Source organism: Cryptomeria japonica, chromosome 8 (genome assembly GCF_030272615.1).
Source record: "Cryptomeria japonica chromosome 8, Sugi_1.0, whole genome shotgun sequence".
Lineage (NCBI taxonomy): Eukaryota > Viridiplantae > Streptophyta > Pinopsida > Cupressales > Cupressaceae > Cryptomeria > Cryptomeria japonica.
Genome location: NC_081412.1, coordinates 589,053,011 through 589,073,090, shown reverse-complemented (window position 1 = coordinate 589,073,090; position 20,080 = coordinate 589,053,011). Strand labels below are relative to the sequence as shown.

The 20,080-nt window shown below is 32.0% G+C and overlaps 2 protein-coding genes across 4 annotated transcripts; both read right to left on the bottom strand.

The window, feature by feature from the left end:
• Window positions 1–4,133: 4,133 nt before the first annotated feature.
• LOC131858001 (uncharacterized) lies at window positions 4,134–5,898 on the bottom strand. Of its 3 annotated transcripts, none has more exons than XM_059210853.1 (5): window positions 5,640–5,898; window positions 5,320–5,531; window positions 5,053–5,223; window positions 4,708–4,955; window positions 4,134–4,619 (listed from the first exon to the last, which is right to left on the bottom strand). In XM_059210853.1, exons 1-5 carry the CDS (start codon window positions 5,707–5,709, stop codon window positions 4,367–4,369), a joined length of 954 nt encoding a protein of 317 aa, XP_059066836.1. In that variant the 5' UTR covers window positions 5,710–5,898; the 3' UTR covers window positions 4,134–4,366. The 3 variants fall into 3 exon arrangements, with proteins under 3 accessions (XP_059066836.1, XP_059066837.1, XP_059066838.1); XM_059210854.1 differs by having other exon boundaries at window positions 4,765–4,955; window positions 5,640–5,894; XM_059210855.1 differs by having other exon boundaries at window positions 4,777–4,955; window positions 5,640–5,894.
• A 10,606-nt stretch (window positions 5,899–16,504) lies between these two features.
• On the bottom strand, window positions 16,505–18,162 carry LOC131029865 (uncharacterized). Its single transcript, XM_057960520.2, has 5 exons — window positions 17,895–18,162; window positions 17,574–17,785; window positions 17,304–17,474; window positions 16,962–17,209; window positions 16,505–16,873 (listed from the first exon to the last, which is right to left on the bottom strand). Exons 1-5 carry the CDS (start codon window positions 17,971–17,973, stop codon window positions 16,621–16,623), a joined length of 963 nt encoding a protein of 320 aa, XP_057816503.2. The 5' UTR covers window positions 17,974–18,162; the 3' UTR covers window positions 16,505–16,620.
• Between the last annotated feature and the right edge of the window lie 1,918 nt (window positions 18,163–20,080).

Here is a 20,080-nt window from a genome sequence, read left to right as displayed (position 1 = left end):
CTCTCTCTCTCTCTCTCTCTCTCTCTCTCTCTCCCATCTATTTTTTTCTCTCTACCTATCTATTTCCCTTTCTCTACCTCTATATCTCTATCCTCCCTTGTCTATCTCTCTATTTCTACCTCTCTCTCTTTCTCTTCATATATATAACAAATCGTGAAAGGTATTTTAAATTTCATCAATTATTAAATATTGTAAAGGAGTAAGAATATGTGGATCAACTTGGTGTGAAGAAGTTCATAGTAGTAGACATTGTGTAGGGTTATGTCCAAACTCAAAGAATGAATCCATGAATGTATACTTGATGAAGATTGCTAAAATTAAGCCTAGATAAATCATAAGATCAACATAAAATATAATAAATTCAACAAATAGAGAGATCACACTTTAGGAAAAATAAATGATATTATAGAGTATTTTTTAGTGAAACATTCTTTAATCATTAAACTATGTACTTTATTTATTATTTACTTTTCATACCCTAACATTTAATGTTAGAAAATAGTATCCCACATTATTATCCTAAATCATTAATATAGGATAGTTTATTATTTGCATACATTTCATTGAATTAGCTTTGAATAGCCCTAAATGAAGTTTTATTTTTTATTTCCATTTTAGTTAACATAATCAATAATATACAACCTTATCTTCTTATAATGTTTATTTTTTATTAAGGAAAAACAAGTTCTTAAGGGACCAGAAACCCTATACAAGACAGGTTTTAGAAGGACCTGCAACCCGAATCAAAAGATAAACTTGAAAGTCCACTCAAAGAAACAGAACACAAAAGAGACTCGGCATAGCCAATCAAAAGAAGGGGAACAACAATACCCCCACCAAAAACCAACAAGCTGCAAAAAACCAGCAGCCCTAACCTTGCCAGGAAGGATCAAGAATTTGTCCTACCCTTGTGGGATCGAAGGGTCATATCAAAAGAGGACTGGGACAATTTAGATTTTTTACTTTTAACAGTAATCCATCCCTCCTTAACCCTAGCAGTAGCCTTTTGCCAAGAGGATGGGTCCAGAATAGATGACCTCCCATCATTAGGAGGAATAGAGCCAACATCCAGAGAGGCAGGGATAGCAGAAGATCCAACAGCAATGTGGGACGTGGGAGGGTCATCCATCGAGGAAGAAGATCCAGCATTTTTCAAATGATCAGTCGGGATGCCACTGCAAGCATCCACGCATTCCTGAGGCAAGGCAACACCAGAAACAGAGGCAACAATCAGAGGCGCAATACCATCAACCTGAGGAACCTATGCCACCACCTGGGAGAAGATTTTCTTTTTAACAAAATAGTGTTCAGAGGATGCACCCTTCCACCAAGAAGCAGATCTTTTTTTCTTTTTATCTATTTCACATCGTGTAGCAGCATGTCCAGTCTGGAAGCACTTTTGACATCTAAAGGGAATACCTTCAAAGTTGAGCGGTTGGACCCAAGATCCCAAGGAAGATTCAATCTCTAACTCAGCTGGAAGCCCTTTAGAGACATCAATGTTAACCAAAATCCAAGCATAAGTAGAATGATAAATTTGGAAAGAATCCTTATCAATCATTAGGAATTCGCCTATAGCCTCCCCCACTTCCTCTAGCAGAGAGTCCGTCCATAGATGAAGAGGAAGGTTAGGGAGCCTAACCCAAATAGGAATCTCATTAAAAGAATTAGTAGATGGGTTAAAACTTGAGAACGAGGGTTTAACCTTCAAAACAAATTTGTCGTCCCAGCTGAAAGGATTAATACCTAAGATTTTCGATCTATACTCTGCATATTCAAATTTGGCAATGAAAAAACCCTTGGCTGAAGGAAAAATGTTAACTGAACCTTTTATGATCGGTTCCCAGCTTTGGGAAATCCAAGTGTGCAGCTGAGGAAGGCTTGGCCAAAAACCCCGAAACCTGGAAATCAGACCATGAGCTTCAAACACAGAGGAAGTGTGGATGATCTCCATATAGGGTTTGTTATTCATACTAGGGTTTATTTGATTTATACTTTTATGATATTTAATCTTAATTTTATATTTGAAACTTTTTCAATGCCTATTTCTTCATCGAGTTTATATTTTTATTATTCTTGTACCATCATCTTGATTTTGTAGTCCCTTTTACTTACCCTACGCATCCTTGGAAACTACATTAGAGTTTCATTTTTATATTAGATACAATACTAGTATTTTTAATTTTTCAATATGAGAGTGTACCTTTGGGATTTATTTTCCCCATTTTTTTAATTCCATGAGTTACTTTAGTTCTATTCTTCTTTTATATTAGTCTTTGTCTAAATCCTCGCATGACCCAAATTAATGAGAATGAGATCTATCTTGATCTTCATAATAAAAATAATAATGAAAATTATCACAAAGCTCATTTAAGAAATGGAGAGGTGATCGTGTAAGAGGGTGATCATTTTACAAAATAGAGCTTCATATCACATTACATAACCATTTATGTGTTCATTTGATCCTTGGGGAAAAAGATTGGAAAGGATTACACTAGAGCCTATATTCATGTAGAATTATTTTAGGATCACTCTTTTCAAATTATTAATGAGTGTATATACCCTCGAGTAAGTGGAAAGAAACACTCAATAGAAGAGTCTTTAAGAGTGTAGCAATGGCTTTGTTAATAACATACCCATAAAGAAAGTCTACACACATGTAGCTATGAGTGCTCACAAATGGGTGTTTTGGATTTTAATCATGAACAAATCACAAAGGTATTAGTTATAAAGGGGCATAAAAGATATTAGTGATGTAGAGAGGGCAAGTTTGACATTCACACAAATAAAGTGTGATCATCTTGATTGATGGATCAAAAAATGTGACTTGAAACATTGATGCAAAACAGTTGTTATATAGTTGAATCTAGAAACAACATGCACTAATCATCATGGAATGTGGAAATTGGATGTCTTCAATTCACACATAAGTGCAAAATACAAGTTATGTTAGATAAGAAAAATGATGATAATTGATTATATTCTTGTCTCTACACTAACTCGTGATGGAAACATCAAATGAATTATTTTGTTTGAAATGAGTTGTAATGAAGTTATATTTTGATATTAAAGTAATGTAGTAGAATTGGTACTTAAATTGAAATAGCTCATTCAATTATATTAATTGTACCTATTTTTTGAATGACTTGGTTAACCTTTTTCAATTTTTATTTTCAATTTTTACTTATATTATACATAGTATTTCTTAATTTTATATGAATATGACATAAAAATGAATCCATTATAGTGCCACTATAAAGACGCATTCCATAATAGAAATTAAAAAAAATAAAAAATGTATAATTGAAACTTATTGTTTACAAATAATTATTCATATTAATAAATTATGATACATTAGAAATCACTTAATTTTAATATATTTATCAAAATATATTAAAATATTATACTTATAAAATCATTATCAATTAATAAAAGTATCTAATAGACACATAGATGTAGTCCTATTGTTCAAACATTTAAGAGTACTTATTAACCATTTTTTGTATTTGAACTATTTAATTTGCTTTTTTTTTATCACTTTTTAGAGTGGAGGAATCATGTAGTCCTCCCATAAATTGCAATGTGTTTTAACATGCCCGTTGATGCTGACTGGACATACCCTTTTGAAACACATGAGCTGGAGGAGACTTAACCTCATGCCTACCAAAGTAAACAGTTCATTTTGTATCAGTATAATTTATTATTTTTTAAATTATTGAATGACTGTAATGGGACTCCTTGCAATGTTGTGTGATTTCAGCGGGTTAATTACCACAATAAAATGCTTTACCTGAGAGTTATATCCCACATTACCAATGATATTCAAAAAAGAAATGTTCTGAATAATTATAACGTAAGGATCTTGGAATATCCGAATAAAGAGTAGTATGACTGACTGACTGATCAGTTAAGCAAAGTTTATTTGGATATGAATTGTCCTGACTGTTAGTAAGCAGTTGGGTGACATTTATTTCATTGTATAACATTTGAAGAAAGAGTAAATGCTCAATACTGCATGTTGCACTGATGCAACATTTCCAAGGCTATTTTAAACGAAAGCAAGAAGAAAAAGAAAATATTTGTAGCACTTGAAGGAGACAATTCTTCGATGGAAAATCAGGAGACGAAAGAGGAAATTCTTGAACACTCTACTCCCCTTGATGTTGAATTGGTGTTTAAAGACGCCTTACATAGAGTTATTATTCAATAAGGACAACATAACTCCTTACCCTGTTACTTCTACCATGGAGAAAACATAAATCAGGCATACTCAAGCTCTGATATTTGATTATTTATATTATAACTGGCATTTTCCCAACTAATACCATAATCAGTCCAAGATTAAATTTGAAAAACAAGTCAGAACTTATGATAGCAGTTGCTTATTGAGAAAATCAATGGTAATCTTATTCACCTCCTCAGGGAACTGCTCCTGAACAAAATGGCTTCCTTCAGGAAAGAATTTGATCTCCAGATTGGGCATATCATCCTTGAGCATTCCCTGATTAATATAAGACTCCATGCCTTCCAAATTTAGAACATAATCCTTACTACCCATGATCAGAAGGGTGGGAGCTTGAATGGTATAATCTGTTAATTCCTCCAATTTTCCCCAGTTCCTGTAAATCAACATCCAAGATGCAGACCATAAAAATTCTATAATAGAAAACACTTGTTGGGTGATTAAAAAGCGGGTTCTAACTTTACTTTTTCATAGCCATGTAAGGAACTTGCAAAGGGAAAGCAAATCCTGATTTCTCATACAGGCTTGAATACATTTTGAGGTCATCTTCAGTAAACCAAGCAGGCAAGGGAGTTGCAGGGTCATAAAGGTCCATGATCTCTTTGCCCTCCTCTGCCACTGGCAGTTCACTTCTTGAGAAAAGTGTGTATATATTCCTTACCACAGTTTCTACATCAAAACGCCCAAAATCTGCCAAACCCCTTCCAGGCTCCTGCATGCATAAAAAACGTATGAAAATATTTCCGTTAGCAAATAGGCCAATATGATTCTTGTAGTAGGTTTACAGCAGAAGAAAAAGAATCAGAAACCTGCCAATGTCTGACATAAAACCCTGGAGGAAGCTTGTCTATCGCAATGATTTGTGGACCTGGTCTCATATAAGGTACACCCATCATTACCAATCCTCTCAATCGATGAGGGTGTAGAAGGTCCAGATAATATGCAACCATTGCTCCAAAGTCCTTACCCACAACAAATACCTGTAAATTCAGGGAAAAGAGGCATTAGGGTTGTGAATTAGGGAATCCAGATACAAATTGCCTATAAATTCATGGAATAGAATTATGGGTACTTACTTTTTGAATACTGAAGGCATCAAGAATACCAATCAGGTCTTCCACAAGATCTACAAAACCAGCATTCTCAATTTCAGACGGCTGATCAGAGAGTCCATAGCCTCTGAAATCAGGAGCTATTGCATGAAATCCTGCATCTGCCAACGCAATCATCTGAAAACGCCAAGAATACCAGATTTCAGGAAATCCATGCAACAGCAGCACATCTGGACCTGTACCCACATTTCATCGATTTCCCTAGTAAAAGCAAGGTCATACATTGTTGTAAAAAAAACCTAAAAGCCCATGTCGAGAAGAAAAAATTGGATGATAAGAAATACCTGAGCCGATCTCAGCAACATGTAACTTGAGTCCTTTGACATCAACATGCCTGTGCTGTATTTTCTCCATGGAAGGCACGCAAGTTGAACCAGGAGATGCCTAAGCAGTTGAACCAGAAAAAAACATTAAATACAAACTAAGGATTGATGAAGATGCTCACTTAGTTTGACAGTAATTAAGTCTTCAAAATCTCTGTTAATATGCCTTTTGTCTCTTGCACGAGAGAGAATGCTTATGTGCTTGCATTGGTTCATTAAGCACATGTTTTTATAAAATATGCTTAATCACTTGGTTAATCATATCATTGTTAATTGCATTAATTTGTTTGAATATCTCATTGTGTGCTTAAGTAGTTATTTTTGCAATGAAGCTATTCATGGATGTGATAGATTTTTAGCTCTTCTTATGCAATTCCATCCCTCTCCTAAAGATCTTCCTATTCATAATGATATTTTGAGGCAAAAGGATGTTTATACTAACACCTTTCTCAATGCTCTCTATTCTAAGGATGAAGCATTGACGAATCAGACTTGCAACTCTCCCAAAATTGATCCTACTATGAAGATATTTTAGTGCAAGAGAATGATACTATTAAGGCTTCCTTTCATGAAACTTACCTCATATTCACTTTAATAACATCCCTTCTAGCGATGAAGTTTGGTTAAATCATGCTTGTCCCTCTACCAAAATTGATAGATTATTCATGAGGATATTTTGGTGCAAGTGGAGGATATCACTAACAATATTTCCAATTATCTCCCTCCTAAAGATGAAGATTTTGAGAAGAAAGAGCCCAATCAAGTCAATGGTATTTATGATTCTAGTCATGTGAAACCTAAAATTGTTGTCTATCTTCGTCAAGATGCCCGTCAACCTCAAAACAAACCATTGATTATTGTTAAAGGTGTTAAGAATCCAGCTAGACCTCACAACTACATATTGAACTCTACAAAACAACTCACTCAAAGTGATAGGCTTAATCAACAACATGATTATCATGCAGTAGCTCACACATATAACACTCATAACAAGAAGCAATATTCCAATGTTCTTCCAACTTTTCAATCTTCTCTTCCTCCAATCCCTCATCTCTTACAAGATTTGATAAGGAGTATGATCTTACATTCAACAACTTCATGCTACTCTAGCTAAGATCTCTCTTTGGGTTTTGATTCAAACTTCACCTACATACCAAAGGATACTTTGAGAATCCTTACAAAGGGTAGTCATATCCATGTAGCATGCATACACATGACCAACTCCAATGAACCTCTCCATCAAATTTCTAGTATTTTCTTGCCATATTGTTTCCTAAAATATGAAACTAGATCCACGACGAAATCACATTCATACAAGGAATAGTAAATAAATTCCTTCAAACATATTCCCACAATCTTGAAAACCTAAGAATTTAATAATGGAGGAATGAAGACCAAATCACCATAAAACAATCACATGTAATGATGTTGAATGTAAGCATATGCAAGTCCATCTACATAGCTAGAAAGTTCAAAGATCACAAAATCAAGCACATGTGATGACACACTAACTCTAATAACAAATATTTTAAAAATACCCACAAAACCATTATCAATTGAACTATGATTCATAATTGCTAAGCATTATATAATTTTTACTTGACCCTTTAAAGAGATTAACACATCAATTTGATTTGTAAAAAAATAGGAATATTTTGGTCTGTAAACAACACATATAAAAGAAAAAATGAGGGAGATAGAAGATAGAATCAACTGCAAATATAAATATACCTAAGAAAAGTCTTTTGGAAAGTCCTATCCTACAAAGCATGAGACTAAAGTATTACTAAAAAAAAAAGACCTATTACAATACAATACCATGTTTGTGCCTCTATGGAGACCACCATCCTTTCCCTTTGGTAAAATTATAATAGCACAACCCTACCAAAATTCCCTTTGATATATCCATCACAATCCATCAATATATAGACTCAAAGACTCCCAAAAACTATCATAACTTAGCATTATCATGGACTCAATAAAGGTCCCAAAATACCATGCTAAAAATCCATACGACTCACTCCATTATCTATCATTTACCATATTTAGAAAGATGTCCTATGACATTTCATAACATGCATTATAAATGTACAAGATTCTTAATCCACTTTGTGACCCCCCATCTTAATTATGATCTTATGCATCATGTAATATATTTGATGCCATATATTTGTCATAGATGCTCTTACACATATTTCATAACAATATATTATGTCACAAATATATTTACACACATAAATTCAAAAACAAAAATTAAATTGTACATGGCATAATTTCCAAGGCATAAAATAAAATGTCCCATTTAATTAGGATAAATAAAATAATAAATAATTGAGTGATCTTAACATTAGGATTTACAATGTTTATGACACACCTAATTTGAATAGTCTCACCACTCCAATAAAATGTATTTCATTAATTCAAAATATTTTATGAAAAGATTTTCAAAATATCTTCTAGGAATTTGTAGTTTAATAGGGTTTTCCTTATTTGTTCCTTGGAATACATTTTGGTGCAGATCCCAAGCTTTTTAAATTTTTTTTAATTTTGTTGTTGTAGCAATTCTCAAAAAAATTGAACCATGTACATTTTTTGAATGATAATGAGAGATTTTGAATCCTTCTCTTGACTCTCATTTAGCTAATCTTGTTTTTATTTAATCCAAGACACAAGAACTTGTATTTATAAGTTCTAAGTAAGCACTTTCACCTAAATCTGAAAAAAAAAATCATGAAAAATGAACATCTTCATTTTAATATGAGCCAAATTTTTTTTCTTTCCTTTAAATAGATATTTATAGGACTATAATAGATTTAAACCACCCGCCCTAATAATAACCAAATATGAAATTCAAAAAAACAAAATAAGTAATATACTTATATTTCCTATAGAAAATTGGACAAAAAAATAAAAATATTTTTCATGCATTTAAAATAGATAGATCCACAGATCCTTAAATGCATGTATGGAGAAATATCTCTTTTGATAAATATGCCCATTGATAAAATATAGTTTATATTTTCAACACCCCCCATAAACTTTATTTTATCATACAACTTAACTAGATGATAGCAGCCACCTATAACAAATATGTTAGTTAGCAACCCATATACAAATGAAGAATTTACATAACAACATTTCCTTCAAAATTTATATAGTTTTATCCTTTTTTTGAACTCTCTTTGTTGATTTTGTCTATTAAAATTCATAATAAGATGTCCTTCATGGTTTTATAAGGAAGGTGAAGCATTTTCAAAGATCTTTTTGATAAAAAAACTTCACAAATATCAATAAAGAAAGTGAAGTATTTTCAAAGATCAAAACCTTCACAAATATCAGTAAAGAAAGTTAATTGTTTCCAAATATCTTTGTGATCAAAAGCTTCACAAATATCAATAGAAGAAGCTGAAGCATTTTATAAGATATTTGTAATGAAAATGTTCACATATATCAATAAAGAGGGAGAGACATTCCAAAAATATTTGCAATAAAAAAATGTAACGATCTCTATGATGTATTTCAACAATGATCTTTGTGATCAAATCTTTCACAACTTTAATAACAATCTACCCAACTAAGGCAACAACCTCAATGATCTTTGCAACAAATGTCATAACATTTCAACAATGATATTTGTGATCAACACTATCGCTTCTTAGGTTCAATAATAACCTTTGCAATCAATTTTACTTATTCTTGTATTATTTTTTATTTTTATCACATGAGAATATTTATGCTTGTATGACATTTTGAACATTCTTATACACTTTTTCCAAATGGATCCGTCAATCCATCCATAATCAATCTGCATAGAATCTCTCATAAATTATCCATTCCTCTCTTCGTTCCAACTTGACTTATCATAGTGATTCTTCAACTCACAAGTCGAACAAGGGTGGCGATCCCAAGATTAATATTCTTTATGTCTTATTTTGTGACAATGCAAACAATACATACTATGAGCTGATTTGCATGAACCCATAATATTGACAACATCAATTATATCTTTCTTACTTTATCCAAAGCCTTCATTCTTTGGCCACATAAATGGTTGAATGAGCTCTCTTATTCCTTGCCCATGCTTTCCCAAAGTTTTTTGATCATAACCCATTTTCTTAACGATCTGCAAACTAACATGATTTACAACTCAACCTTTATCATAAACATCACAAGTTACAAAATTTGTAGATCAAAACACATCCTTCAACTTCACACTTTTCACCCATATCAAATGGTTCATCAAGTGAAAAATATAAATCACTAGTATCACATGAGACATTGCATAGTATAGGTTTAGACTTTAAACTATGATTTTCTTTTATATATGCTTCAAGCAATTGATTGAAAAAATAGTTCCTTCTCTCAACTTTTATATTTCTTAGAATCGTGACCAATTTTCTTCTATTAAATCTCCATTTTCCTTTTCAATTTTTTTAATCTCTTCTTCCAAAATACCTTTCACCTATTAAATTCTCATTTTCTTTCTTTTCTCTTTTACCAATCTTTCCCATTGAAATGAATAAATTTTTTATATAATTAAATTTTAACCACAAAAGAATCACTTATGTAATGCCTTATAGTGATTGATTTTATTTGTTTCATGCATGTTGAATATTCTATCATTTGAAATGATCTACCACTAACTTTATATCACTTTAGACTTAGGATTTAACAAATACTAATCTTACCAAATATTGCAAACATTTTAAGAAAAATTATGATCTCCTTTCTTCTTCGATAAAGTGTCAATAATAGTTGCAAACAATTTTTCTTGTAAAGTTACAATATCTTTCCACTTTTCATTTACACATGTAATTTTATTCTCAAATTGATGTAATTATTGTAAACTTTGGCTTCTTCAAAATATGTGATACTTGGAGCCAATCTTCCTTATCCCTTCTTGCAACTAATTTATCTCTTATGATTTAAAAAAAATGTTGTGACCTCTTATTTCTAGAAAGCATTTCGATACAAAAAATGATTATGATTTTATTTCCTCACAATTTTTTTGTATTAGCTATTGTCAAATATCATACAAAATCAATTTAACACTTTGTATTTAAAGTCACATTTACTTGATCTTTTATCAAAACAATTATTCTTAGATCCCTTTATTTTGCCTTGAATTGTCATGGGATAATTAGATCATATTTGACATAAATAAATATAATTTGGTATGACTTATCTAGACTCTAGAGTTGTAGCAATGCAATGCAAATTAATCCAAATTCATCGAGAGAATTCGTGTACCTTACTTCCACACAGCCTTGCTTGCTTTGGTCTCTCCAGATACAACAAATTTCACCCTTCAAACTCCTTTCAAATTTGAAACATTTATTTTATTAATTTGTGCTTTTATTGAGATTCTTGAAAGAAAACATGGTGCAGAGGAGAAACTCATAAATGAGATCTAAGATTATCTTCTCATTCATTCAATTTGTAGGCAAGTGATAGACAAGTGAGATGAGATAAGGCAAGATCAACATGGGGCAACAAAAGATGACACTGAGTGGTTGTAAAAGATATTGAGTGGTTGGAGATGGTGCATGGTCGATTGATGGTCTGTGCTGATCAATAATTAATTTATCTTCTAACATCCCCCAATAAATAATTATACCAATTAATTTGAATATCCCCTCATAATATTGAAAAAGTGGGTCTTGACATAAAGCCTTCTTAGATACCCACTTAAAACACTTAACAAATTCTGTCTTTTAGTGTACTACTTCCCCTCATCATAATCACTTTAAGTATTTATGACTCTAATACCATGACAAATAAACACAACAGCACAATGTCACATTACAAAGTGGAACACTCATCAATCCTACCTTCGTGAGCTAATACCATGTAAGAAAGCATGGTGCAAAGAAGAAACTCATAAATGAGCTCTAAAATTATCTTCGCATTCATTTAATTTATAGGCCATACATCATAAATGCCATAGAGACCTTAGATCACAATTAGTTGCAACATATATCATAGACAAGTGAGATGAGATAAGGCAAGATGAGGACAACATTGGTTGCAACATATATCATAGACAAGTGAGATGAGATAAGGCAAGATCAGGACAACATTGAGCAGCTGGAAATGGTGCATGTTCATCTGGTGATCTGTGCCAATAGATTTGGTAAATAATTAATTTATCTTCTGACAACTCTCTATCTGATTGCCACTATTCTACTCAAGTTCACCAAACTTTTGAGGTTAGTACTTAACACTGTTCATAAAATTGAATCTTCTACATTATACACTGATGATAATACTGTGCATAATATATGCTCGCTTTTCATTCTCAAACCAGCGTTATATGATTGAGAAGGAATAGAATTTTTATAAACCCTGATATATTTGATCATAGAATCTGTAAAGTGAAATAAATATTCAAACAGTTTGACATATTATATTTATGTCATTAGGTTTAAGATAAATATCAGCTATTCAGATAAGTCTTAAATCATATATTAAGTAACATATTAAGTCTAGAAAATGTTAATCAATTTTGAATGTTTAACACTTTTAAATCTAGAAATCTGATTTGAGCTTCTAGATGTTAGCGTAGCACAAGTATGTGCTATGCGATCCCTCTCTACCAGAAGTATGTGCTTTTGGTGTGATGACAAAAATCTACACTAGATTTGATTGGGTATGTCTCTTTTCTTATGGCATTTCAAATCATATTCTATGATTCATCATCAAGATAAGAAAAATGATACACCCAATCAAATCTAAAAATTCAAAGCACACTATCACAAACTATAAAAACTTAACAAATATAATTTTCTCTGTATTTCAAATAAACAACCCAAAAACCCTTAAATAAACACATATATAGAAAGATGTGTCTCTTTTTTTAATTTACTTTTAGATAAAATAGGGTTAAACATTTCCTTCAGAGTGTCCTATTTTTTTACCCTTTAAAGAAAACAGTTTGGTAAAAGTTAAAGATAAAATTAGGAAAGTGCTGAAAAGAAAATATGGAAGGATAACTAGGATGTGCTTTGCAGGCATAAGATAAGATATAAGATGCATGTCCTCTGCTCTGCAGATAAGGATAAGATCGCAGAGGTGGAGGATAAGCATTGTGACATGACATTCCAAATCAACCATCACTGTCACCTTACTTTCTCTCAAAGAAGATGCAAAAACTTACAAAACTAAACATAAGCTGATATTGAAGTATTGTTCATATTTGAAGTACAATCTGTTTAATATCGATAACACCAGCAACAGTGGCAATCAAAGAAATCGGTATAGAATTATTTTATTTTATTATTTTAAGCAGTCGGGGATCCATCCCTATTTATACATATCTTAGAATTCCATTTCAGATGTTTCTATTAGGAATTGAACTTAGATGTCCATAGTGAGAATCCAGTGTTTTAGTCAGTTAAGCTCAACCCCTTGAACATTTTAAAAATTTTTTTTATTATAGTAATTTTTTTATAATTTAAAAGTAATTTATTTATTTATTTTTAAATATTATTTACTATATATATTTTTATGTGTATTCAATATTATTTATGCATATTATTTCATAAAAGTAGAATTTTAATTATAATATGTTTAGACATAAAATCTATCTTAATAATCAAATTCAAATTTATAGATAAATTTTTTTATTAACAATTGCATACTATTAATTCACCTCTTGCTACCACTTAACTACACCATTTTATCTAGATATTTTAACTACACTATCATCTTATATTTAAGAATTGATAATTAAAAATGATTTAAAATAAAATACACAATTTTACTTTCTTAATATTTCTTGATACTCGAAAATAATTTATCTTTCTTTTACATTATCTATTTTATAATTGATTTTTTACTATAATAAGTTTTTTGATATATGGTTTGGTAGCCCTAAAACATGTATTTAAAGAGTTCTTAAGAGAAACAAATGAGTTTAGTTTTTCTAATAAACAAATCACAGGTGTTAACATTTTAAAAGAGTACAATAAAGGTTGTGATCTAAAGATGGTAAGTTTTATGTTCACACACAAAATATAGAAGGAACATTTTATGTTAAACGATAAAATGCAAAATTAAAAAAATATAAGTTAGATATATATAATTGTATTAAAATTCAATGAATTTTAATTATATACAAATCACAAAAGGCATTCGCTGTAAAGGGCCATAACAAATATTAGTGATGTAGAGAGGGAAAGTTTAACATTGACATATAAAAAAGTATGATCATTTGATGATGGAAGAACATGTGATCCAAATATTGATGCAAAATAATTGTTATATAGTTGAATGTAGAAATAAGATGCACTATTCTTTATGGATTGTGGAAATTTGATGTCTTCAATTTCCACATAAATGAAAGAATATAAATTATGTTAATAATAGAAAAAATGAAGATAATTTGTTGTCTCCTTGTCTCTCCACTAATTCTTTGTGGAAACGTTAAAATACATTTATTTTTGTTCGACATGATTTGTAATGCACCAATCATCTGATATTAAAGTAATGCAGTAGTCTAGATATTTAAATTGAAATTGCTCATTCAATTGTATTAGTTGTACTTATTTTTTGAATGAGTTGATTAAGCTTTAAAATCTTTTTATTTATATTGTACAAAAAAAATTCTTAATTGTATATGAATATGGCATAGAAATAAATGTATTCATTGGAATGATGCATTGCTTAATAGAGATTTAGAAGAAAAAATATAATAGCTGAGAATTATTATATTTCTTTTTATTGTATTTGCAAATGATTATTCATATTAATAAATAATCATACATTTGAAATCATTCCATTTTAATTTATTCATCAATATATATTAAATTATTGTACTCATAGAATTGTTATAGATTGATAAAAGTAATATATATATATATATATATATATATATATATATATATATATATATATAATGCTATTGACTAACTTAAGGATCTTGGAATCTCTAATTATGGACTAGGAAGTGACTCATTAATTAAGAAAACATTGTTTTGGATTTGAAATTGTTTGTAGCTATTTGGGTGCCATTTATTCTTTAGGTGGCTTGGGCACTTTGACCCACCTATATCATCTAGCATATTTGGTTGGAGAGGAATCATAGGATTTTTCATAATACAAGGATGGTTATTCAACACTCGTGGTGGGAAATTATTTATTCTCTTCGTGAGACTATCTTGACTAAGTTTGACTTGGCTAGAGGTGTGGATCCTAGAGATGTTATTTGAAATCATCTCAACTTTCCTCTTCAAGGAGGTGTTCTGATGGGTGCTAGACAAGTCATGCAAAATAGATTTAAAAATCCTTTGTGAAAGATAAATCAAGAAGGTCATTGGTCCGCTCCTCCCCAAGGAGTTTTGAAAATTAACACTGATGGTTCATCATGGGGGAATCCTGATCATGCTGGTGTTGGTGGTGTTGGGTGTGATAGCTCAAGTGATATTTAGCTCCTTTTTTTTGTTTATAAGGGTCTTCATACAAATAATTTCATGGAGCCTATGGCCATTTGTATGTTGTGGAGCATAGTTGCATTCTTAGTTGGAAAATGATTATTTGTGAATCTGATTCTGAAGTGGTGGTGACTTTGCTAAATGCACAACGTCTAGATAATGTTAATTGGCACTTAGTTTTGGTTATTAGAAAGATTCTTCAATTGTGTGGTTCCTTGGAATCTGTTACTTTTAGTCACATTCCTCCAGAGTGGAATGAAGTTGTGGATTGTTTGGCCAAATAAGCCTTTGATCAAATGCAGAGGTGGAATTGTAGATAGGGAATAATTACCTCTAGAATTGTCGCATATTTTAGATCACTTAGTGGAAAATGATAAGGTTGTGTAATGCTCTTTCTTTGTTGGGTGATTGACCCTTCTTACTTTTTATCTCTTTATGTGATTGAATAAATTTTTACCCCCTTTTAGTTAATCCTATAGATATTTTTAAAAGACAGCAAGGAAGATCCAAGAAAAACTATGTAAGTCCCTTTGTAATTACAGCTGTAAAGTTTTGTTAACTATGATATGACTGGTGATTTGGACAAACAACGATCAATTACAAGCTATGTTTTTGCTTTTATTGGGCAGGGATCAGTTGGGTTTCTTGTTTGCAACAAGTGGTTGCAGTCTCCACCACCAAGCTCAATATATTGCTCTCGCTGAGGGAGCGAAGGAGATGGTATGGTTGCAGCGGTTGATGGGTGCATTACAACGTAGGCAACATGTTTTCAATCTGTTTTGTGATAGCAACATCGCTATTCACTTGGCTAAGAATGCGACATTTCACAGTCGAACCATCGAACCAAACAAATTGAGCTACGATATCACTTCATTTGTAGTGTGCTCAAAGAGGGCAAGTTGCAAGTTGTAAAGAATGATACCAAGGTGAATCTTGCTGATGCATTGACTACGGTAGTACTAAGGGAGAAGTTCGAATTTTGCAGGGCTTCTCTCGATATTGCCAAAATGTGACAATAGAACTGAAGTGGGAGAAGATATCTGAAGGTTTACAGCAGTGATTGGATTTCAAATGTGAGATTGTTGGATATGAAAGCCAACGGTCGAATCCTTTTCCCGCTTTTTGGACTTAACTTTTACATTCCATTCAAAATCTTGTTTGATATATATAGATAATGTTATTATCCAGTTATTATTGCATAGCTGAATATAGCTTATTGCTCCATGTATAAGTTATAACAGAGATTAATATCAGTATCATTTCCCCTGAACCACTATAAATTATATATTTCGTGTCTCTAATTACTGTATCTTTTTATTCTTTAAATCTGAATTTGTAAATTGATTTTATTCGCTCTTTGTTTTCAACACCTGCCCTGTTAATTCTACCATGAAGTAAACATAAATCAGGCATACTGAAGCTCTGATAATTGATTATTTAAATTATCACTAGCATGTTTACAACTAACATCAAGAGAAGTCCAAAATCGAATTTAAAATACAGTACAGAATTTAAGATTGCAGTTGCTTATTGAGAAAGCCAATGGTAATCTTATTCACCTCCTCAGGGAACTGTTCCTGAACAAAATGACTTCCTTCCGGAAACAGTTTGATCTCCAGATTGGGCACATCATCCTTGAGCTTTCCCTGATTAATATAAGATTCCATGTCTCCAGATTTGAAAGCATAATCCTTAGTACCCAAGATCAAAAGGGTAGGAGCTTGAATGGTATAATCTATGATTTCCCCCAATTTCCCCCAGTTCCTGTAAATCAACATCCAAGATGCAGACCATAAAAATTCTATGGTAGAAAACACTTGTTGAGTGATTTAAAAGTGGTTTCTAACCTTACCTTTTCATAGCCATGTAAGGAACTTGCAAAGGGAAAGCAAATCCTGATTTCTCATATAAGCTTGAATACATTTTGAGGTTATCCTCAGTAAACCAAGAAGGCAAGGGAGTTGCAGGGTCATACAGGTCCATGATCTCTTTACCCTCCTCTGCCACAGGCAGTTCACTACTTGAGAAAAGTGTATATATATTCCTTACCACAGATTCTACATCAAAACGTCCAAAATCTGCCAAACCCCTTCCAGGCTCCTAGATGCATCAAAAAATTATGAAAAGATTTCCATTATCAAACAAGTCCATATATGTCTAGTAATACGTCTACAGTAGGAAAATAATCAGAAACCTGCCAATGTCTGACATAAAAGCCTCGAGGATGCTTGTCCATCGCAAAGTATTGTGGACCTGGTCTTATATAAGGTAAACCCATCGTTACTATTCCTCTCAATCGATCAGGGTGTAGAAGGTCCACATAATATGCAACAATTGCTCCAAAGTCCTTACCCACAACAAATACCTGTAAATTCAGGGAAAAGAGGCATTTGGGTTGCGAATTAGGGTCCAATCCAAATACAAATTGCCTATAAATTCATGGTATAGAATTATGGGTACTTACTTTTTGAATACTAAGGGCATCAAGAATACCAATCAGGTCTTCCACAAGATCTACAAAGCCGGCATTCTCAATTTCAGAAGGCTGATCAGAGAGTCCATAGCCTCTGAAATCGGGAGCTATTGCATGAAATCCTGCATCTGCCAACGCGATCATCTGATAACGCCAAGAATACCAGATTTCAGGAAATCCATGCAACAGCAGCACTGCTGGACCTGTACACAAATTTCATCAACTCCCCTTGTTGAAGCAAGTTCATGCATTATTGTTAAAACCCATTATAAACCCATGGTAAGAAGGCATAATTGGATGATAAAGAAATACCTGAACCAATATCAGCAACATGTAATTTGAGTCCTTGGATATCAACATGCCTGTGTTGTATCTTCTCCATCGACTGCATCCAAATTGAATCAGGAGAACATCTAAGAGACTTTACCAAAAATACATTGAATCTAAACCAAACAGTGGGGACTGGTGAGGCTGTTCACTTGGCTCGACAGTCTAAAACGATAAACTGTACGTCAATGTGTCTCTGTCCTTTGAATGGCCGATGGTGCTTATTTGTGACTTAAAACAAGGAACAGTAAGAGGATTTTAGGTTTGCAAATTAAATATTATTGCTCAACTGATCTGGAGTTTGGTTATAATAATTGGGAAACCAACCACCAAAGTATAAAGCGGGTTTGACTTCTGTGTGAATTTCAGAGTTGTAACTATGTAAAGACACCTTGGTTAACGTAAATTTAAAATGTGAAATATTGATCCTTTTGTTTCTTGAGCTGGTCTCTTTGTGTTAGTGAAAGCTTATCTAAATGTGAATATAATATGTGAAATGAGGATATTTTGTGTCATTAGGTATATTGGATTGAATCTGGTGCATTTTAGCTGAATGGAAAATAAAGAAATTTTGATTTCATGAGGCAATCTGTTAATTTTAGGTTTGTTTTCATGGAATATGGAATGAATAGTTTTTTTAAATTTTTTTAAGAATGTTAGATTGAATGTAGAATTTTGTGGCAAGGTAAGTTAGTCAAATGTATTATAAAATATAAAACAAGGATTTGTTTGCATCAAAATAGTATAGTTGAATATAAATGTTCAACTATGCAACATGGAATGTGTATTTCTTTGTTTCTTGAGGTACATCAAATTGAATGCAAAATCTTGAATAATTTACGATTTCTATTGATAGAGAGATTATTATAATAGCCTACCCATACCATTATCCTTCAATCTAGTGCTCACCTTGATGGGAATGTCTTAATGTAATAATATATCAACAAATTACATACTCTTGTGCTAGGCTTGTCTCATGACCCAATTCTTATACATCTTTATTTTCATACTTTTTTGCATTAATCATCATACATTCACTACTCATTAATCCCTACTTCACTCCCATTGGCATCAATTTCTATGCATTCACTCCTTACCTCTAGATCATCACCTTATTCTTGTAGATAATTTCCATGGTTTATGACTGATCTAGGTTAATTTTAAGGAGCATATGAGTGATCCCTAAATTTCAAAGATTCATATTTGAATATAAATTTTCTTGTCATCGTTTACTAGCCATTTAAGGCAAGCCTCATCATGTTTCATGCAACATGTATTTCTTAGTATTAAAAGATATTACTTGTGCACTCAAACATAAAGATGAAGTTCACGAGAGAATCAAATAATTGATAGAGCATTGAAGTTTTAAATTTGGGGGCATTAAATAAATTAAATCTACACTATCATATACACTACATGCATGTCTATAAATGTTGCCTTAATTTCTTCACCATCATTGATTTTCTCCAATAAGTAGCGTGACTTCAAAGTAATATTTCACTTACCAAGATTCTAAGGACCTCAATACTATTAGTCCCACATGGCTAAAATCAATGCTACATACATCAAATCAAGTTAACAATAGTTGGGATCAATGTCATGGGGTTTGGGGTCAATTTGCATCTTTTTTTGTGGTGGTTCTATTATGCCTTCCACTCATAGCCCATTTTTCCTTGCTAGATGGGGATCCCTTATGTTTCTTTTTCTTTTTCTCCTTTTGTTTTTTCCATTTTGCTGGTTGCTTCCCCTTGTCTTTCCTTGTTTCTTTGTCTCATTGTCAAACTTTTGAGTTCTCTCATCTTGACATGATATTAGAGTTATCCCTAATAGCTGAAAATTTTCTTCACTCCTTGTGTGCCTAACCTCCATCACGATGTCAATGTTTGTCATCTAGGTATGAAAATAAAATATTCCCTAACACTTTAATTCTTGGTGAAGAAGTCATGTTTCTATGCTACCTCATTCCAAACTTGTAGAATTTTGCATAATAGCATACCAAAAGACGAACCCCCAACACTCAATTCTAGATGTGGGATGTCTTGTCATGCAACCTACCACTGACACTACATTAAATTATTTGGCACACAATAAAAATGATTTTGGCACACATTTTTTAGGTGGGATTATTATTACTTACCTCATTTTTTGGTAATTTTTATTTCATTAATTGA